Source organism: Hyperolius riggenbachi, chromosome 9 (genome assembly GCF_040937935.1).
Source record: "Hyperolius riggenbachi isolate aHypRig1 chromosome 9, aHypRig1.pri, whole genome shotgun sequence".
In the NCBI taxonomy this organism is placed as follows: domain Eukaryota; kingdom Metazoa; phylum Chordata; class Amphibia; order Anura; family Hyperoliidae; genus Hyperolius; species Hyperolius riggenbachi.
The window spans coordinates 285,969,087-285,992,400 of NC_090654.1; the positions used below are offsets into that span (position 1 = coordinate 285,969,087).

Here is a 23,314-nt window from a genome sequence, read left to right on the forward strand (position 1 = left end):
TCACAGGTTTACTTTAATTAATTACCTTTTTTTGCATAGCTGGAGTAGGAAGTTTTGATAGCTTAATAAAGTTTCATGTCTTTAAAAATAAAAAAAAACTCTCCCATCTACTGTTACCATCAAAACACAGATAACAATTACTTTAGGTGATTTTTTTTGCTCCACAGGAACCAAAATTACTGTGGTAGAACGGGATAGTCAGATAAATAAACGTATGATCTTTACACGATGGTTATGTAATATGTCAAGTTGTCAGGTATAAATCATCATTAACCTTCTGAAACTCATTAGTTCTATACAAAGATATCCTCACCGTACGAAAAAAGGCCCCAAGTGCCATACAAATGAGCATAGACAAGATGTATTTACACATAGACATGCAGGTGAAACTCGAAAAATAAGGAAATCATGCAAAAGTCCATTTATTTCAGTCATTCAACTTAAAAGGTGAAACTAATGTATGAAATAGGAACCCTTTGCAGGTGTTTTGGATTAATTAGCTGATTAGACACTTTGAGCCGAGAATATTGAGCATTTTCACAATTTGGTATTAGTCTGAGATTTTGATTTTGGGGTTCCCATAAGCCATAAAGCCATAATCATTAAAATTATAACAAATAAAGGCTTGAAATAACTCACTTTGCAAGTAATGAGTCTATTTCATATACGAGTTTTACCTTTTAAGTTGAATTACTGAAATGAATGGACTTTTACACAATATTCCAATTTTTAGAATTTCACCTGTAAAGATACAACAACTTCTAGAAATCCAAGATCATTATTAGGCTGCATTCACCACAACGAACACAAATGTGCAGGTGTTACGATCAAGAGTCACCCACCAGTGGTAGTTGTGGGCTCTCCTTAGGCGTGGAGTCAAAGCAACTACAGGTCATCACCAGAGCACCTTGAAAGGGATGATGGGCTGCTACTGCTAGCGGGCAATGGACAACTTTGCTGTCTGGTAGCTGCCATGATCCGTAGGAATGTTCCACCAGTGACTCAAAGAATTCTGTGTTGTGGAGTTTGTCAGAAAGGATAGCTGAAGTCTTGGGCAGGCAGAAAACATGTAAACAGTAAACAGGCCATAGGTCAGGGCAGGTGGAGTTTAAGTATAATTGGGTTCACAAGCCTAGGTCAATAACAAGAGATTAAACAAGAACAATGCTTTGGCACCAAACCTTGCATGTCAATTAAATGTTTATGTGTGTAATGCTGGGCATACAGGGTGCGTTTCTGTGGCTCGATTATGCCGCCAGATCGACTCCCGCGCGTCCTCGCGCCATCTAATCGCTTGATTCAGCCGCAGAAACGCACCATGTATGCCCAGCATAAGGCATAACGCTGTAAGGGGTCTCGCACTTAGCCAAACAAACAAAGCCATGGCCTACCTTGCATGAGTATGACAGCAGGAGTGTACCAAAAAGGTTATAATGAAGTAAATGTTCAAGTCTTCTGCCCAAAAAAGTCTGCCTCACTGTGTACTCAGTGCGGATAGTTTTTTAGGCTTGGGTTAGACTGTAGTACTTGTACTTAGCTTACCTCATCCTGACTGTCTCATCGTTATTGGCCTTTGGCCTGCTATCCATTTACAGTTGAACTCGATCTGTTTTCACCTTTGGCTTGTGACCCACTTCCACTTGTCTGCAGCAATTGACTTTGAACAATTTAGCGTCACATGTTCTCTGTTTTCTCTAGCTGGGCGATCCCTGGGGTCATGATCTGGGGGCTACCACAAAGTAGTCCATTGCTCACTGGTGGCGACCCATCATCCCTTGCAGGATGCCACTTACATTCTTTGTGTTGGGAGTTACTGTAACTACTTCCTGTTTAGGAGCAAACGTGATGGGGTGTGAGTGGCTAGATCTGGGAAATATTTTGTTTCATAACTGGATAGTTTACCCAAGAAGATACTCACAATTATGGTGGAAAAGGGCAGGTACATTTGTTAAACCTGCTCGGGATCAAAGTTTTGGTAGCCCTTGGCCTGTATTCAATTCACTTGTTCTCCTACGTTTTCACCTAGGTGATATTTTCACAACCTAAAATGCCTTTCAAGCCACCAGCAACCAAGAATATAATTTATATACAGTATAATAATTTTAGCAGTCCACCTACTTTTTGGTATTTTTTCAATTGCAGAGTACTAAAAATTCTTGTAACAGAAGATGAAAAATGATCTCCTAAGAGGAAACTTATGAGAACAAGTGAATTGAATGCCTATGCCTTTATCGACTGTCTAAGAAGCCCTTGTGAATGCATTGTGTTAAAGCAGTAGGATCAGCCATACTATTCCAGGGAAAAAAAACACATATATAAGTAGATAAATACTTGATCTACTTACATAGAGTGACCAGATTTTTGTGGGTCCAACCTGGCGTCTATAGACGCCGCTGCCAGTTCATTGAGGAGAGAGTGGCCAGAGTCCCGAGGCCGGGACGTCCCGCTGCTGAAAGTGGGACGTTTCCCGGGACCTCATGCTGTCTGGGACAGCGGACCCCGAATCCGGGACGTGTCCCGGGCAATCCGGGACGTCTGGTCACTCTAACTTACATAACACATGTATTATACTGTCCACGTTTTGATTTCAGTGAATGTTATATAATAAATTACGAGAATTCTGTTCCTGGTGGGGGCCATGTCTTATGCCCACAGTTAAGGCTAACTCGTGATGTCATTTATGCCCTTTACTTTTTTTCATGTCTCCTCCAATCGCTGAGTCGCCTCAGCCTTGCTTGTAAACACAAGTGAGCAGGGGATCGTGTTTCAGATAAGCAGCTAGGCAGGGAAATAAATGGAAGAGGAGGAATATATTATAGATAAAAAGAACCCCCAGCATGCAATTCTTTGGCACCGACTACTAAAGAGCCAGTGCTCCAAAGGTATGTGATACCTCCAAACCATAACAGCAGAAAATGTTTTGAAAGTTTTGAATGCAGGATTAGCATCTTTATCACTTAATACACTCAGACCAGTTGCTGTTGAAATTTGATTTTTATGGTGACGATACCGCTTTAATCATAATTACATTTCCCTCTACAGAGGAATCCTTCTATCAATTCCTAAATTTAAAATGTCTTCAGCTGTTGACCTCAAGAAAGAACTGACTGCATTAGGCATTAAAAGAGTGTTTTCTAATAATGCCGACCTTACTGGGGTTACAGGATCCAAGGAACTAAAAGTGTCTGAGGTAAGTTCTACTTTCAGTTAGGGATGAATGAGGACACCTCTGGTAGTCCTTTCCTTGAACTTGGGGTGGTACGACAAATTTATTCCAAAACTCTTAAAGGATACACAAGGTGACATGATGTGATAGACATGGGTATGTACAGTGCCAAGCACACAGGTAACTGTGCTGTATTCCTTATTTTCAATCTCTGCCTGAAAGAGTTAAAAATTAGGTAAGAAAGTGACAGTTACTGATAAGGAATTACAACCAGAAAACACTTCCCTAGTGGAAATGTCTTCCGAGAGCCGCAATGAGAAAAAAAAACGTTAATTTCATAGATTTTAGTTCTTCTAGCATACTTCAGTGAATTAAAAAATAAAATAAAACCATGAGATATCTAAAAAAAATAACAATTTTTAGGAGAAGGAGGATAGATACATTTATTGCATCAGTTTATTTTCACTTCTTGTGTCCTTCTTGTGTCCTTTAAAGGACTTACGAGGCCAAGTCCATAAAAAAAAAAAATGAAAAAAGTTAGCTACCTTGCTCAGCTTGTTAGGCACGGAGGACGCCGTCCGCGCCCTCCGTGCCGTTCCGCCTGGTCCCCGCCGCTGCACAGCCCCCCGAACGGTCCCCGACCGCGCGGCCCGGGTCGGGCTCCCCAGCCTGTACCAAGATGGCCGGCGGAGCTGGCCGCGGCTGCGCAGTCCGCATAGCCGCGAGTGCGGCTGCGCAGCTCTAAGGCCAACCCCCCGATCCACGCTACTGTTGCGTGGATCGGGGGGTTGGCCTTAGAGCTGCGCAGCCGCACTCGCGGCTATGCGGACTGCGCAGCCGCGGCCAGCTCCGCCGGCCATCTTGGTACAGGCTGGGGAGCCCGACCCGGGCCGCGCGGTCGGGGACCGTTCGGGGGGCTGTGCAGCGGCGGGGACCAGGCGGAACGGCACGGAGGGCGCGGACAGCGTCCTCCGTGCCTAACAAGCTGAGCAAGGTAGCTAACTTTTTTCATTTTTTTTTTATGGACTTGGCCTCGTAAGTCCTTTAAGCAAAGTCAATGGCCGTTAAGCAAAGTCAATGGCGCCCACTTTAGTGGTTAATAGCAAATCCCCCACACATGCTATACTTACCAAATTTGCTAGGTAGGATAAGGAGAATAGTGGGAACGAGGGGAAACACAATGTTGAAAAAGATGTAGTTTTTGAGAAAATCGATATTAAAAAGTTCAAAGAAAAAATGGTTTTAAATGGGTAAAATGACATTGTGCTGCGTGAAGCACTTTAAAGAGGAGCTGTCAGCCACACTATTTCAGAAAAAAATCACATATATAAGTAGATAAATACTTGCTCTACTTACATAGCATATGTATTGCACTGTCCACATTTTGATTTTAGTGATTTTTCTACAGTAAAAAAAGAGAAAATCCTTCTTAGCATTTCCCATTTTAAGTGTGGCTATTTTGAAGTGGCTGGATGGTGTAATGGTTAAGGGCTCTGCCTCTGACACGGGCAACCGGGGTTCGAATCTCGGCCCTGCCTGTTCAGTAAGCCAGCACCTTACTGGACAGGAGACCTTAGGCAAGTCTCCCTAACACTGCTACTGCCTATAGAGCGCGTCCTAGTGGCTGCAGCTCTGGTGCTTTGAGTCTGCCAGGAGAAAAGCGCTATATAGGTGTTTGTCTTTTTTCTTGTCTTTGAAGCCAATCCTGGTGTCATTTTCTCCCTTACTCTCCTCTGCCTGATTGTGTATTCATTGCCCACCCTCCTCTAGAAAGTGCATTGTCTCAGCATGAGAAAATGAGAAATACTGGCCAATCACAGAGGAATAGAGGTGTGGGAGGGGAAAACAGGAAGGAATGAGGCTTCAGCCAATCAGGCTGCATTAGTTAAGTCTGAAGGGAAGTAGAGAAGCAAAAAAGGACAACCCAGAATGCCCTGCAACTTCCTTTTTGCGTACCAAATTTTGTGTGTACCAAGTAAGAGTCAGGTAAACTGGGGAAGGATCATTTATCAACAAGAAAAGTGATAGTGATTTTAACTTTTGTATTACCTAGTTAGCATCCTTACCAGTGCTGCTCGGATACCCCTTTTCAAAATAGGTATCCGATTTCAAAATTTTCCAATCCGGATCCGAATTGGATATCAGACCTCAGTATCCAGGATATCTGGCCGGTTTCGGATATCTGGCCTTTAAATTGCTTTAAAAACGTTTTTTAGGGTAAATGAGGCATGTAGAATCATTATTTTTTAAAGAGGAACAGTAATTGATAATGTGGGGACTTAAAATCCCCCCCCCCAAAAAAAAAAAAAATTGGCTGTCAATTAACATCCATCAGGACTAGGTTCCAGACAGCAGTCGTGCAGCCCACATTGTGTCCAAAGTCCAACCACACAACTGGGACATGGCAGTTTTCAGCCTAGACACCTCCAAAAAATGATGCAGCAATTGTGATTTAGGTTAAATATGGGTGGTATCAGCACAGCAGCAGTGTGGCACCCTGGCGGTGGGAGCAGCAAAGGCAGCAGGAGCAGGGCAATGCAGCAGGTGTAACGTCTGCCAGGAGCATGCCGGACGTGGCACTTGGCAGTGGCACTTGGCACTTGGCACTTGGCATTTTGCATGTGGCCCTTTGCACTTGGCACGTGGCACTTTGCACGTGGCACTTTACACGTGGCACTTGGCACTTTGCACGTGCCACATGTAAAGTGCCATGTGCCAAGTGCAAAGTGAACATGCCAAGTGCCAAGTGCCACGTGCAAGGTGCCACATCACACGTGCCAAGTGCCATGTGCCAAGTGCCACGTGCCGAGCAACAGTCAGACAGCAGAGGAGAAGACACTAACTGTCACACTGGCACTGCTCAGCAGCACATCAGTTCTATAGTAAGCTAACACAGTAGCACTACTACTCTAACAACTACTAGCACTGACAGCAGTACTACAGTACTAACTAAACAATAACACAGTAATCCTATTCCCTAACCTAACCTAACCTATACTGTAGCTAGCTAAGGCTAATAGCTGGCCAGCAGGCAGCAGCTGGCCTGGTCTGTGCACAGCACACACACAGACACATAGCAGCTGCAGTAGCCCTGCAGCACACACTCTGACTGTCACACAATGAAATCAAGCTAATTAACAATACAACAATAGTGTAGTGATAGTGAAGGGGTTAATCACTGAACAGCTTTAGGTTTATCACTGTGTACAGCACTTGCTAGGCCAGCAGCACTGGAGCATGTCTCTCAGTGAGCATTCACAAGCAAGGACGATATGTCTCATCATGGCAGCCCTCCTTATTATACAGGCGGGGCTGGCCAGTGTTCCTTTCTGTGATTGGGTGTAGTGTTGGGCGAACACCTGGATGTTCGGGTTCGGGCCGAACAGGCTGAACATGGGCCAGATGTTCGGCATGTTCGGCCCGAACGCCGAACTCAATGGAAGTCAATGGGACCCCCGAACATGCCCATTTTGGGGGCCCTATGGGGTCGCAGGCATAAGGGGGGAGCATGCCCCGATCGCGGGGGGGGGGGGGGGTGTCGGAAATTCCCCCCACCCCCTCCGCTAGCGCTCCCACCTCTGCCCGCTTCCCCATAAAAAAAGTTTAAGGCAAGTTAAATAGTACCTGGTGGCTGGCACTGGCAGTGGAGTGAGGTGGAGGAGGAGTCCGAGTAGCAGAGTGACGCGTTGAGGCCGGGCAGTGGGCGGTTCAGCGGTAGTACCCTTGTGGTACTTCTGCCCTTCCTCTGACCTCACGTCCTCTGCATACGAGGGTACGCGTCACGCGTACCCTCGTATGCGTCATCACGTAGAGGATGTGAGGTCAGAGAAAGGGCGGAAGTACCACAAGGGTACTACCGCTGAACCGCCCGCTGCCCGGCCTCAACGCGTCACTCTGCTACTCGGACTCCTCCTCCTCCTCACTCCACTGCCAGTGCCAGCCACCAGGTACTATTTAACTTGCCTTAAACTTTTTTTATGGGGAAGCGGGCAGAGGGGGGAGCGCTAGTAAAGGGGGTTGGGGGGAATTTCCGACCCCCCCCGCGATCGGGGCATGCTCCCCCCTTATGCCTGCGACCCCATAGGGGGGCCGTATTGCGGCATGTTCGGGCGAACAGGGCCCTGTTCGGCCGAACAGGGGCCCTGTTCAGGCCTGTTCGGCGGGCATTGAATAGTTCGGGCGAACCCGAACTAAAAAGGCCGAACACCATGAGGTGTTCGGCCGAACTCGAACATCACCCGAACAGGGTGATGTTCTGCAGAACCCGAACAGTGGCGAACACTGTTCGTCCAACACTAATTGGGTGCCAGGGCTTAGGCTGGGAGCCCTCTGATTGGCTCAATGAGGTCAGGTGGGGCTGGCCAGGGTTCCCCTCTGTGATTGGTTGCTGGGGCTTCTGCTGGGAGCGCTCTGATTGGCTCAATGACGTCCTGGACGTCATACAGTATCTCAATAGTCGGATTTCTGCAGATATCCGCGGATATCCACACTGCCAGCCAACTATCCACAGATAGCTATCCGGATTTCTGTAGAAATCCGGTATCTGAATCAGAAAAGGATAGCTGAAAAAAGGTCGGATATCCGGGTTACCCGGATATCCGGAATCTGGATGAGCAGCACTGCTTATTACTTGTTTACCAGATAAAAATAAAGAATTGATTTTTGATTTTATGCCCGACAATTACACTTTAATATACACCAAATTTCGTGTTTTATATATAAATTTTAAAGAGACACTGAAGCGGAAAAAAAAAACTTGCGATATAATGAATTGTACGTGTAGTATGGGTAATTCATATAACATTAGTAGCAAAGAAAAGTGTCTCATATTTTTATTTTCAGTTATATAACTTTTTTTTTAGAGCATTGCATCATTCTCTAATATTTGCAGTTTACAAACAATACTCTATACTTTAAACTATGAAACAAAGCAGGAAAGTTCAAAGGGTCATTTAGATCTGCAGATATAACCTTAAAAACAAACAAGAAACAGTGAGAGACAGACTGAGTTAAGTGCTTCAGAAAATAGCGCTGCTCTTTGACTAAATTGGTTGGAGAGCTCAAAGAAGCTCTTTTGCATAGATAACAACTGAAGTTTTTTTAACTCTTCCTGTACTGGAAACAATTATGAGACTCATATCTTTGCTGCTTATGTTCTATTCCATATGCTGGGCACACATGTTGCGATTTCCCGCTTGATCTCAAGCTCGATCCCGGTTGATTGATTATTTCTGACATGTTCGATCATGTCTCGATTGATACAGCCATCGATTTAGTCATGTTAAATATGCAAAATCGACAGCTGTATCAATCGAAACCCGATTGAACATGTCGGAAATAATCGATCGACCAGGATCAATCCTGCTGATCGAGCGGGAAATCGCAACATGTGTACCCACATAAAATTAATTTTATCATAAGTTTATTTTCACTTAAGATTCCCTTTAAGAAAACAGACAGCACCAAGTTCCCCTCCCTGCCCACCCCTCCAAGCCTCTTGTCACCCATGCAGACTGGTATAACAGGCTGTTGTTGTTCATGGTGGCTTCTTAAAAGACCAATGGGCAGGCTGGGCAGCTTATTTAAAGGAACACTGTAGGAGAGGGGGGGGTCGGGGGAAAATGAGTTGAACTTACCCGGGGCTTCTAATGGTCCCCCGTAGACACCCTGTGCCCGCGCAGCCACTCACCGATGCTCCGGCCCCGCCTCCGGTTCACTAAAGAAATTTCAGACATTGAAGTCAGAAAACTCATTTTCCCCCGACCCCCCTACAGTATTCCTTTAAAGATGCTTTGCCAGGGTTTGCTAATACTTTAGTGTAGCAAGTGCCGGCCGTGGGGAGAGGTGCATGACTTCGAGGATTTTCAGTCAAGGTCGAGAGGATATTGGCGTAGGATCATTGCCAAGGATATTGGCGTGGGAATATTAATTATAGGTACATATTTATGGTTATAAAGTTTATGGTTGTTTAACCACTTGAGGACTGCGGTGTTAACCCCCCCTAGTGACCAGGACATTTATTGCTTAAATGGCCACTGCAGCTTTAAGGCCAAGCTGCAGGGCCGAACAACTCAGCACACGAGTGATTCCCCCCCTTTCTCCCCACCAACAGAGCTCTCTGTTGGTGGGGTCTGATGGCCCCCCAGGTGTTTGTTTTTTTGGGGGTAAATATTTATTTTATTAAATTTTCAATAAAATGTGCTATTTTTTTATTTATTCTATATCTCTCCCTCCCCCCGCCAGCCAATCAGCGTGATCAGCCGTCATAGGCTTCAGCGATTGCCGCTCAGAAACTGAAGGCGGGGCGGAGCTCCGCCCCCCAAGCAGGAGATGCGGGCGCAGCATGCGCGCGATCTCCTGCTAGCCTCATAGAGGGCCGTTCACGCCAATGGGCATGGAGCGGTCCTGGGGCTGCCGCACTGCTCATGCCAATTGGCGTGGAGCAGTCGGCAACAGGTTAAGAAAATCTGAACTGAATTTAAAACAAAAACAAACCGATACTCACCTATGGAGCAAGAAGGCTCTGGATCCTATGGAGCCTTCCTGCTCCTCTCCTGGCCCCCGCATTCCAGCTCTGTCACCCCATTAGAGGTATTCGACTGATTGGTCAAATGCTGCTCTGTGAAACGTCAAAATTCGGAGTTCTCCTGAAGACTGGCCACTCTGTACTGCACAAGCGCACTCTCTTTCACACTTGCGCATGCGCAATATGGAGCTGCTTGTCTCTAAGAGCACTCGGGCTCCTGAAGCCTCCTGTGGTGGCATATCTGAATGGGGGTGAAAGCACTGGAATGAGGGCACCACGAGAGGAACAGGAATGCTCTATAGGACCCAGAGCCTTCCCTCTCCTTAGGTATCTGTTTTTTTATTTATTTATTTTAAATTCACTTGTGAATTATTTTAAAGGGGGCCTCCAGATGCCACCATGGCTCCCCTGGGCCTACAACCACACACCTGCCTCATGGGCACTGGAGGTGTGAAAGAACACCTTGTCCATGGTATGCAATGGCTCTGGGGGAGAGGGTTTGAGAAAATGGTCCTTTAACTTTTGGCAAACTCCTCTTTTGCTTTTGTCAGGCATCAATTAGTGATGGGCTGAACTTCAAATTTTAGGTTCGCGGATTTGGAACGTGAATATCCGCCAAACTTCGCAAATCTGCCATTCCCAGCGGGCTTTATAGACTTTAATGGCAGGCGAACGGCTGCAGACTTTACCGGTTAATAGCAAAGCCCCCTTATGTTCTAGAAACACCAAATTTGGGTGCTCTCCTGGGGAGGGGGCTGGCATCCGGTGGTCCACTTCTTAAAAGGGACTCCCAGTTGCCACTATGATCCCCCCAGGGCGTCGTCAACCCGCACCTCCTCTGAGGGCACCAGAGTTGGGTAAGAGCCCCTTGTCCATGGATTGGACAAGGGCTCTGTGGAAGACCTGGCCTTCCCTCCCCCCCAAAGAGCCCGACATATAATGGACCATGCGGGCTGGTATAGCTCAGGGTGCGAAGCCCCACGCGGCTCGGGCTTTGCATTCTGGCTATCACAACTTGCATGGGGGACAAGGGGTTAAAGAGGCTCAGGAAAGGGGACCTGGCGTAATTTTTTTGCATTTCTCATACTCTGAACAAAAAAAAAAAAAGGTCCAAAAAATAAGTAAAGTTGCCAGGGACCTTATACAGTCATTTTGTGGCTGTATAGCGATCCCTGGCCAAAGCGATGCCACTTCCACGGGGTTTCCTGGGGGTCCTTATGCAGAAACCCTGCCACGAAATTCCCTGCTCTTTCCTTTGATATATGTAAATTTACACTACCATTTAATTGATACATTATCTGTCATTTACCACATTTAAAATATTTTCCTATAATAACTTTAAAATCAATTTTCTATAAGGTCTTTTTGAAAAAAAAAATTCTCTTGTTCCCACTGTCCTCTTTAACATACCCTGCAAATTTGGAGTTTCTTGCACGTATGGGGGCTATCTACCGCTAAATTCTACGGACATTGACTTTAATGTAAAGAATGCGAATGCACATTTTTTTCAAAAAACATTTGCAGTAAATGCGAAAGGCGAACAGCCCAAGTTCGCTGGGAACTGTCCACCGGTGAACTGTTTGGGCCATCTCTATACTCTAGAAATGCTGGGTACACACCATAAGATAATTTGGCAGATAGATGGTTCGATACATAATTTCCGACATGTCCGATCTTATTTTCGATTGTTTTTCTGTTCGCTTTCTCATAGAAGTGAATGGAAGTAGATAAGAAAAGATAAGAGAATCAAGCGGGAAATCAAGTGGAAAAACGAATTGAAAATAGATCACACGGAAAATCGACCGAAAAAACGCATCGTGTATACCTAGCATAGGATACCACATGCCTTGAGAAAGGGGGACCTTGCGAGGCCCCCAAAACAATTGTCAGAACAATCTGTGGCATAATTGCACAATAAAAGTGCAGAGTATTTGAAACTTCTCCTGGTGTACTGATGAAGTTTGTTTCTGATTACTCTCTAGTAAGGCCGTATCTGGAATATAGAATCAAGTTCTGGGTAGTGTTGGGCGAACACCTGGATGTTCGGGTTCGCGAACGTTCGCCGAACATGGCCGCGATGTTCGGGTGTTCGCGCCGAACTCCGAACATAATGGAAGTCAATGGGGACCCGAACTTTCGTGCTTTGTAAAGCCTCCTTACATGCTACATACCCCAAATTTGCAGGGTATGTGCACCTTGGGAGTGGGTACAAGAGGAAACATTTTTTTTTAGCAAAAAGAGCTTATAGTTTTTGAGAAAATCGATTTTAAAGTTTTAAAGGGAAAACTGTCTTTAACATGCAAGAAATGTCTGTTTTGTTTGCACAGGAAGCATGCATTTTGCCGCCATGCAGTCATAAATGTAATAAAGATAAGAGGTTCCATAAACAGGGACCGGCAACGCTAACCCAGCAGCAGCACACGTGATGGAACAGGAGGAGGCGCAGGAGGAGAAGGCCACGCTTTGAGACACAACAACCCAGGCCTTGCATGAGGACAAGAAGCGTGCGGATAGCATGCTTTTTGCCGCCATGCAGTCATAAATGTAATAAAGATAAGAGGTTCCATAAACAGGGACCGTAAACGCTAACCCAGCAGCAGCACACGTGATGGAACAGGAGGAGGCGCAGGAGGAGAAGGCCATGCTTTGAGACACAACAACCCAGGCCTTGCATGAGGACAAGAAGCGTGCAGATAGCATGCTTTTTGCCGCCATGCAGTCATAAATGTAATAAAGATAAGAGGTTCCATAAACAGGGACCGGAAACGCTAACCCAGCAGCAGCACAAGTGATGGAACAGGAGGAGGTGCAGGAGGAGAAGGCCACGCTTTGAGACACAACAACCCAGGCCTTGCATGAGGACAAGAAGCGTGCGGATAGCATGCTTTTTGCCGCCATGACCGGCAACGCTAACCCAGCAGCAGCACACGTGATGGAACAGGAGGAGGCGCAGGAGGAGAAGGCCACGCTTTGAGACACAACAACCCAGGCCTTGCATGAGGACAAGAAGCGTGCGGATAGCATGCTTTTTGCCGCCATGCAGTCATAAATGTAATAAAGATAAGAGGTTCCATAAACAGGGACCGGAAACGCTAACCCAGCACAGATGGTCATTGTTCATGTTACTTGGTTGGGGTCCAGGAGTGTTGCATAGTCGTTTCCAATCCAGGATTGATTCATTTTAATTTGAGTCAGACGGTCTGCATTTTCTGTGGAGAGGCGGATACGCCGATCTGTGACGATGCCTCCGGCAGCACTGAAGCAGCGTTCCGACATAACGCTGGCTGCCGGGCAAGCCAGCACCTCTATTGCGTACATTGCCAGTTCGTGCCAGGTGTCTAGCTTCGATACCCAATAGTTGAAGGGTGCAGATGGATTGTTCAACACAGCTACGCCATCTGACATGTAGTCCTTGACCATCTTCTCCAGGCGATCGGTGTTGGAGGTGGATCTGCACGCTTGCTGTTCTGTGGGCTGCTGCATGGGTGTCAGAAAATTTTCCCACTCCAAGCACACTGCCGATACCATTCCCTTTTGGGCACTAGCTGCGGCTTGTGTTGTTTGCTGCCCTCCTGGTCGTCCTGGGTTTGCGGAAGTCAGTCTGTCGGCGTACAACTGGCTAGAGGAGGGGGAGGATGTCAATCTCCTCTCTAAAGTCTCCACAAGGGCCTGCTGGTATTCTTCCATTTTGACCTGTCTGACTCTTTCTTCAAGCAGTTTTGGAACATTGTGTTTGTACCGTGGATCCAGAAGGGTATAAACCCAGTAATTGGTGTTGTCCAGAATGCGCACAATGGGTGGGTCGCGTTCAATGCAGTCTAGCATGAACTGAGCCATGTGTGCCAGAGTCCTGCCAGAATCCTCATCATCCTCTTGTGAGCGTTGTGATAGTTGTTGTGATGCATCATAGTCGTCACCTTCTTCCTGGTCTGCTTCTGCTGACCATTCGCGCTGAATTGTGGAAGTCCAACGTGCACCGCTCTGGCCCTCGACAGTGGTGGCATGAAATTCCTGCTCCAACTCCAGCTGTTCCTCCTCCTCTTCTTCGTCATAGCTGCTGGGGCCAGCAGATGGCCTGATGTTGGTACCATCACGCTGATCGTTTTCTCCTTCAGATTCCCCCAGTTGCATCATGACAGCTGTTTCCTTGATTTTCAACATTGACTTCTTCAGTAAACACAGCGGTGGTATGGTAATACTGAAGAGTTGTCACTGCTCACAAGCAACGTGGATTGCTCAAAATTTTGGAGGACTTGGCAGAGGTTCAACATGTTGGCCCAATCGGATCCACAGAAGCTTGGCAGCTGTCCGGATGCGCCTCGGTACTGCGCCGTCATGTACTGGACCACTGCACTCTTCTGCTCGCAAAAGCGGGCTAGCATGTGCAGCGTAGAATTCCAGCGCGTAGGGACATCACACAGCAAGCGATGGTGGGGGAGATTGAAGCGCTCCTGCATCTTGGCGAGTGCCCCCGAAGCAGTACTGGAATTTCTACAATGTTTGGCCACTCGTCGCACCTTTAACAGAAGATCGGCCACGCCTGGGTATGTCCTCAGGAACCGCTGAACTACTAGGTTCATCACGTGCGCCAGGCAAGGGATGTGTGTCAGCTTAGCCAACCTTAAAGCGCAAATGAGATTACTCCCATTATCACACACAACCATGCCCGGTTTCAGGTCCAGCAGTGCCAGCCACAAATCCGTCTGTTCCTTTATTCCCTTCCAAATTTCCTCCCCTGTGTGCTGCTTATCCCCAAGGCAGATCAGCTTCAGCAACGCTTGCTGACGCATGCCAACAGCTGTGCTGCACTGCTTCCACGATCCTACTGCTGCTGGGTTAGCGTTTCCGGATGAGGTACAGCTTTGAGATGCGTTGGAGGAGAAGGAGTCAGAGAGGTAGGTGCTGCTGTTGTTATCCAGTGGGAGGGACGGCGGTGCAGCTGTTTGCGGTGTGGGCAACACCCGTGCGGTAGCAGGTGAGGAATCGCTGCCAGGCTCCACAAGGTTCACCCAGTGCGCGGTAAGGGAGATGTATCGACCCTGGCCGAACGAACTCGTCCAGGTGTCAGTGGTGAGGTGAACGTTGCAGGCAACAGCATTCTTCAAGCTTCGGGTTATTTTGCTGACCACGTGCTCATGCAACTCAGGCACTGCAGAACGCGCAAAGTGGTAGCGGCTGGGAACCACGTAACGTGGGATGGCCACTGACATCATGCCCTTGAAGCTGTTTGTCTCCACCACTCGATATGGCAGCATTTCGCAGGCCAGAAGCTTGGCTATGCTGGCTGTTACTGCCACGGCCCGGGGGTCATTTGCTGGCAATTTCCTCTTGCGCTCAAGCATCTCCGAGACAGACAACTGAACCGTAGGGCTGCACACTGAATGGCTGTTGGTTGTTGTGTTTGATGACTGGGAGACCTCAAGAGCACTATTCCGGAAAGTGACAGTGTCAGCGTCGTCTGATGTTTGTGAATGTTGTTGTGAACCACGCAATGGCTGGGCTACTGCTGCTGCTGAGGAGGGTCTGGTGGTGAGTCTGGTGACCCCAAGGGAGGCAGTGTTGCTGCTGGTACCCTGTCCTGGCGGCCACAGAGTGGGATGTTTGGATACCATGTGGCGGGTCATGCTGGTGGTGGAGAGGTTGTTAATATGTTTCCCCCTGCTCAGGCGGGTCTTGCACACCTTGCAAATCACCATGGTACCATCCTCACTGCAGTCTTCAAAGAAAGGCCAGACTTTGGAGCACCTGCCTTGCTGGCGATTCCTGTTTGCGCCTCTTTTTTGTCTCACTTGAACTTCCACGCTTGTGGTGCCTGAAATTTCGCGCCGCCTACCTTGTATCACAAGTCGAACTCGTGCAGCAGTGGGTTCTTTAACAGACTCATCTGTGCTGCTGCTACGACGGCGATGTTCTCCTTCACATACAAAATCTGGGTCTCTGTCAACATTGTCCATACCCTCCTCCTGCTCTTCCATCTCCTCAAACTCGTCATATGTGATTGTGGGCCGCCGCCGTGGAGTAGAGCTCCCCACAACAACCTCTGCGCAGCACACTCCAACGTCGTCTTCAAGATCTTCTCGGCCGACCTCCTGCAATTGAAACCCCTCCTGCCCAACTTGCTCTAGGATTTGGGTTTCCGAGTCCTCCTCGGACTCGCCTTGCATTTCAGTGCGCGGTGCATTTCCCACAGTCAATGGTTGTGAATCCGCACAAAATTTCTGGCAGTTCCATTGACCTTTGAAAGTTTGTTGGGCTGGGAATAGCTCCTGCGAATACCCCTTTGTGTCCTGAGGAAATTCTTCGGACTGGTTATTTGGCAGTTGTGTGCGTGGTGTCGCTGCCGGTTGTGTCTGCTTTGTGCCCACTGGCTCCTTGTTGTAACTGGCTGAGGACTCAGACCTCGTGCGTGATGTGCTGGTGTTGCTTAACCCACTGCTGGACGCTTGAAAGGTCATCCAATTAATTATCTGGTCCTGTTCTTTTGGATTTGTGAGGGTTGATTTCCTGGACAACATGGGCGGTATTGAGTGGGTTTTCTTCGGTGCTCCACTGTGGCCTGTGCTTGAACCGTCAGGGGGAACACCTCTTCCCTTGCCCCTCCCTCTTTCACAGGATTTCTTCTTCATTTCACTTATACGTAAAAGTACACGCTGACTGGCAGCAGTACAGTGGCAGTACAGAAATGCTATACAGTGGTGGGTGAGCGGTGTACTACTATTCCCTGCAGCGACACAGAGCACAATGCTATACAGTGGTGGGTGAGCGGTGTACTACTATTCCCAGCAGCGACACAGAGCACAATGCTATACAGGGTGAGCGGTGTACTACTGTTCCCAGCAGACACACAGAGTGGCAGTAAACACAATGCTATATAGTGTGGGTGAGCGGTGTACTACTATTCCCAGCAGCGACACAGAGCACAATGCTATACAGGGTGAGCGGTGTACTACTGTTCCCAGCAGAGACACAGAGTGGCAGTAAACACAATGCTATATAGCGTGGCTGAGCGGTGTACTACTATTCCCAGCAGCGACACAGAGCACAATGCTATACAGGGTGAGCGGTGTACTACTGTTCCCAGCAGACACACAGAGTGGCAGTAAACACAATGCTATATAGTGTGGCTGAGCGGTGTACTACTATTCCCAGCAGCGACACAGAGCACAATGCTATACAGGGTGAGCGGTGTACTACTATTCCCAGCAGACACACAGAGTGGCAGTAAACACAATGCTATATAGTGTGGCTGAGCGGTGTACTACTATTCCCAGCAGCGACACAGAGCACAATGCTATACAGGGTGAGCGGTGCACTACTGTTCCCAGCAGACACACAGAGTGGCAGTAAACACAATGCTATATAGTGTGGCTAAGCGGTGTACTACTATTCCCAGCAGCGACACAGAGCACAATGCTATACAGGGTGAGCGGTGTACTACTGTTCCCAGCAGACACACAGAGTGACAGTAAACACAATGCTATATAATGTGGCTGAGCGGTGTACTACTATTCCCAGCAGCGACACAGAGCACAATGCTATACAGGGTGAGCGGTGTACTACTGTTCCCAGCAGACACACAGAGTGACAGTAAACACAATGCTATATAATGTGGCTGAGCGGTGTACTACTATTCCCAGCAGCGACACAGAGCACAATGCTATACAGGGTGAGTGGTGTACTACTGTTCCCAGCAGACACACAGAGTGGCAGTAAACACAATGCTATATAATGTGGCTGAGCGGTGTACTACTATTCCCAGCAGCGACACAGAGCACAATGCTATACAGGGTGAGCGGTGTACTACTATTCCCAGCAGACACACAGAGTGGCAGTAAACACAATGCTATATAGTGTGGCTGAGCGGTGTACTACTATTCCCAGCAGCGACACAGAGCACAATGCTATACAGGGTGAGCGGTGTACTACTGTTCCCAGCAGACACACAGAGTGACAGTAAACACAATGCTATATAATGTGGCTGAGCGGTGTACTACTATTCCCAGCAGCGACACAGAGCACAATGCTATACAGGGTGAGTGGTGTACTACTGTTCCCAGCAGACACACAGAGTGGCAGTAAACACAATGCTATATAGTGTGGCTGAGCGGTGTACTACTATTCCCAGCAGCGACACAATGACCGGGGGACCCTGGCTAGCCTGGCTGGAGAGAGAACTACCCTGCCTGCCTACCCAAAGCTAAACCCACAGACAAATGGCGGGGAAATGACGTGGATCGGGTATTTATTTACCCGAACCACGTGACCCGTTCGGCCAATCAGAGCGCGTTCGGGTCCGAACCACGTAACCCGTTCGGCCAATCACAGCGCTAGCCGAACGTTCGGGTAACGTTCGGCCATGCGCTCTTAGTTCGGCCATATGGCCGAACAGTTTGGCCGAATACCATAAGGTGTTCGGCCGAACTCGAACATCACCCGAACAGGGTGATGTTCTGCAGAACCCGAACAGTGGCGAACACTGTTCGCCCAACACTAGTTCTGGGCACCGCATTAAGGGAAGTACTGTATATTGCAGTTTTAGAGCAGGTGCAGAGACGAGCAACAAAACTGATACGAGGGATGGAAGGTCTCACTTACCAAGAAAGGTTAGATAAACTGGGCTTATTAAAGGAATACTGTAGGGGGTTGGGGGGAAATGAGTTGAACTTACCCGGGGCTTCTAATGGTCCCCCACAGACATCCTGTGTTGGCGCAGCCACTCACCGATGCTCCGGCCCCGCCTCAGGTTCACTTCTGGAATTTCTGACTTTAAAGTCTGAAAACCACTGCGCCGGCATTGCCGTGTCCTCACTCCCGCTGATGGCATTAGATTGTCAGCTCCCCTGAGGTCAGTCAGTGACATGACTCTGTACTCTGTAAAGTGCAGCAGGAGATGTCTAATCCTACCACAGTCAAAGTCTAATGTCCTACCATATGATTATTATGTATTTATATAGCATTGGTGTCTTATGCAGCACTTTACAGAGCACATAGTCATGTCACTGACTGTCCTCAGAGGAGTGCACAATCTAACCCTACCATAGTCACAGTCTAATGTCCTACCATATTATTATTATGTATTTATATAGCACTGACATCCTCTGCAGCACATTACAGAGTACATAGTCATGTCACTGACTGTCCTCAGAGGAGTGCACAATCTAACCCTACCATAGTCATAGTCTAATTCCCTACCATATGATTATTATGTATTTATATAGCACTGACATCCTCTGCAGCATTCTGATGGAGCAAAACTGACTCTGCAGACTCCATCAGCATCACTACAATACAGAGCACTTGGGGAGGGGTAGAGAGGCTGGAGGAAGGGCACTGTACACAAGACCCTGCTGCCCACTGCATAGGGACTGTCTACAAATCTTAGTCTGCAAAACTTTGTATGATTCCTTATTAGTGGCCAAGCAGAGGCAGTCATTAGAAGAATTGTGCCCTTAGTTGTAAGTGTCTCAGGACAGAGAAAAGAAACTTCTCCCCCCATGGATCCCCCTGCTGCTTCTGGGCCCCCCTGCAGCTGCATCCCTTGCAGGGTCTATTGTTATGCCCCTGGATCAGCCGATCTGATAGGAAAATTGCATATGTGTAAGTAATACTGAAGTGGGGAAAAAAAACCCAGATACTTACCTATGGAGAGGAAAGGCTCTGGGTCCAATAGAGCCTCCCCGTTCCTCTGACGGTCTCCACGTTCCAGCGCTGTCACCAGGTTAGCAGTATTCGACCCGCTGCCATGGAAGGCTTTTGGAGACCAGAAATTTGCTAGGATTCTAGAAAGTACCGTATACTGGGTTGTGCGTCCATTATTTCACACTCTGTATGTTGTTTAGGGAATTGCGACTGAGGATCCTGATGGTGCTCATTCCATTTACTTTAAAGGAAATCTTACAGAGAGAGTCGGGAATAATGCCAGTATTTACCTGAGTCTTCCTCCAGCCCCATGAGGTCCGCTGTCCTCCCTGATGGCTCCATTCAATTGTAATAGCTCCTAGTATTCAGGCCAGCCATGCTCTTCTGTGCATGCGCGCTCATCTCCGTCATGCTCTTGTACCCGGGAGCGCTTTGTGCCTGTGCAGTAGTACTGTGCAGGTGCAGAACACTCCCAGGCACAGGAGCGTGGCCTGGCCGTGCATGCACAGAAGCCCACGACTGGCCAGAATACCGAGAGTTATTACATATGAATGGAGACGCCAGAGAGGACGGCGAGGGAGCCTACCAACCTCACGGGGCTGGAAGATGCCCCAGTTAAGTATAAATACTGCCATCATTCCCGTCTCAGTTATCCTTTCAGTCTAAAACAAAAAAACAGTTTAACTTACTTAGGGTTTCTTGCAGCCCCCTTTCGTCATCCTGTACTTCCGCAACCCTCCAGTCCGCAGCGGTGACCACTTAAAGCTGGTCGCCTATGCACCTCCTCATCACGTCCCCGTGCACGGCAGCATTCTGCACATGCGAAGTAGGGGAAAATCGCTACTGCTCATGCACAGAATGCTTCCGGCATAGTGAGCACAATCAGGGTGCACGTGGCTCGGAGCTGCACATGCGCAGTAACCTGCAACTGGCCACAACTGGCCAGATTTGAGGTGGTCATCACTGTTGGATGGCATAGGTTGATTGCAGGGGGGCTGCAAGAAGCCCTAGGTAAGTTAAACTGCTTTTTTCAGACTTAGGTAAGGGCTCGTTCTTATAGCACACTTTCAGCCGCGCTTTTGGAAATGGGATCGCAGGGACATCAGACAGTGCATAGACTGCACTCTCTGAAGTTTCCATACATGCGCTGCGATTCACTTTTGAATCACAGTACATGGCTGCCTGCTGATTGTAAAATACAAGGTAAAATGAAAGTTTATTTTAATAATGAAACAGATTTTTGGCATGCATTTTTCATGTGCTATAGAAATGTCCTGATGTAACGATTGGTGTCAGCACACAGAGAGAATCTGATTATTGGTGATACTGCAGTATCACCAACAATACAGATATATACCCGATTATTGATGATCTGCAGAATCACCAATAATACAGATATATACCTGACTATTGATGATCTGCAGAATCACCGATAATACAGATATAAAGCTAACCTCTGGACACCTATATAGTGTGAGTGTTTGGTGCAACAGTAATGACTTTGAGTTGGACCACCCGAGGAGCAGGTGGTCTTTGGCAGTATGATCGATACTGCCCTCTGGGAAGTGCGAAAACTTTCCAGCAGCTTGAGACCTCCAAAGAGGTGGAGCCCCAGGCTGAAAGTAGGAAGGACCTGTGAGTGAGTGACACCTGAAAGGTGGATGTCACTAGCAGGTCTGGAGACTATCTCTTAATTGAGAGAGATAGCTCTCAAGGTCGAGCAAGCCAGGTCGGCAACACACGGACAGACAAGGTACAGAGACAGAAGGCTGATTCGGTATCCAAAGACAGGCAGGGTTGGCAACAGATAATCAGATATGCGTAGGTACCGAATCAGAAAGCAGAGGGATAGTCAGAAATGCAATAGGTCATAACAGATATCAAAACAATGCCTAGTCTTGGGTGTGAGGTCCGTGGTCTCAACACCCTGGAACTAGTCTGGACTATAATATGATGGAACACAGTATCCCTAGTCTTGGGTGTGAGGTCCGTGGTCTCAACACCCTGGAACTAGTCTGAAGTATAACACAATGATAACACAGAGTCCCTAATCTTGGGTGTGAGGTCCGTGGTCTCGACACCCTGGAACTAGTCTGAAGTATAACACAATGATACACAGAAGTAATCTGGCTCAGTGTGAATTCCCAGGTCCTCCTGGTTCTAACACACTGTAGGATCTGACTAAGGTCTGAGTGCTTTCACGTAAGTGTTCGCAACGGCAGACAACCTGAGACTGACCAGCAGTAACTATATATAGAGCGGCGCTCTCCGGCGCCACCCATCAGTGATTAACCAATAGTCACTTGCTCTGAGGTCAGCTGACCAACCTGGTCAGCTGATCCCTCCTTGGTTGTCATAAAGGTTCTGCCTCTCAGCGCGCGCGCGTATTTGTCAATCTGTGTGAACTAACAGACCCAGCCACACCAGACGCGTGCAAACCGCCGTGCTGGACGCGGATTCTGCCGCCTTGCTGTCAGTACACGCGTTGGCTTTTCTGCGTTCTATTACACCTGAGTGCTAAAAAGGTGCTCGGTTCACTTTAAGGGGACTCCGAGCTCAAAGTTTTAAAAAGATTTTCTACATACCTCGGGCTTCCTCCAGCCCCATCCACTCCGATCGATCCCACGCCGTCGTCCTCCGCTCCCTGCAGCTTCGGGAAGCGGGTCCCGTCACTGACATCAATCACGGCCAGCTACGCAGGAGAAATGCACCCTCTACATATCTCTCCAGCGACTGATAGAGAGATACGCAAACAGCGCACTTCTCTTATGCTAGACTGGCTCTGACTGATGGTAGTGCGGGGACCCGGTACCGCAGCGGAAGACGGCGGTTTGAGAACCATCAGAGTGGATGGGGCTGGAGGAAGCCCCAGGTATGTAGAAAATCTTTTAAAACTTTGAGCTCTGGCACACTTTAAGTTTAAGCAAGTGGATAGTCACTCCCACAGATCTCCAAGGGCATGCTTGAGTGCCCATCCCCAGCTGCTGCTAATGTTATCTGGATACTGATGAGGACTACTGCAGACAAAGCTGTAATTTAGTTCCCAGAAGCTGCTAGTTGGAATGCCTTATCTCCAGAGATGCATAGTATTTCTGAGCTAACATGCCGGATGGAGCTGCTCTATATACATTTATCAGAATCTTTTCTCTCTGTTCATAGCCACAGAGTAAACGCTGCCTGCTTAGTGTAGGCTAAACACCAGCTGCACAGGATGCCTGAAGCTATAGAGATTTGCTGGGCAGAGGGAGAAGAATTCACCTCCTGTGAAGCCAGCATTATGAGCTTCTCCCTCATAGCCTCTCATAATGCAAACACACTGACTGAGAAATCGCTGCTCAGCTCTGCAGCATGAACAGGTGTCACAAAGCCAGCTCCTGCTTTCTCTGCACACTTCTGCGTGAGCATGTCCAGCAGATATGACAACACAACTGACATTACCCAGAAGGCTGTGCTTCCAAAACCTAATTAATAAACAGCCGCGGATCTGTGGCCTCAGGGAGCGGGACTAATGTCTTAAAGCTGCAATAACATTTGCTATGTGCATTTTTTTCCCTGATAAAGTGGATGTGGGCTACACACTGGCAGTGAGTTGTTTCTTGAGCTTACGGTTCCTCTTTAACAGCTGGAGGGCCAAGTTTGCCCATGCCTAGTCTAGGGGAACCCGTTAGAGGCAAACATATTAAATGATTTGCATATTTTTCAAATGTGGTAGAAATATGATACTTCAGAGAGCTCAAATCATTAAATTTTTTGGGGTGTTTTTTAGAACAAGCCGCAGTATTTTTAATTAAGACACCAGGGAATTTGGGCACAGGGTAAAGCTGAGAAACGTCTCACCCTGCTCCTGCACAATTCCCAGCTGTGTTCATTGTGTTTATTCCCCTCCAAGACGCTTTTGACTGGAGTAAGACACAATTCGGCTTCCAACTATTGCTGAATTATGCTGTTTTTATCACAAACTTTTTATTTTTGGATAGCGTAAC

The 23,314-nt window shown here is 47.8% G+C and overlaps 1 protein-coding gene across 1 annotated transcript in view; it reads left to right on the plus strand.

Annotated features, from left to right (window-relative positions):
- LOC137533635 (alpha-1-antitrypsin-like) overlaps window positions 1-23,314 on the plus strand; it is a 70,290-nt gene that overhangs the window by 43,471 nt on the left and 3,505 nt on the right. The window contains exon 5 of the mRNA XM_068254976.1: window positions 3,043-3,190. Coding sequence (XP_068111077.1) covers window positions 3,043-3,190 — 148 coding nt within the window. The remainder of the gene's footprint in view (window positions 1-3,042; window positions 3,191-23,314) is intronic.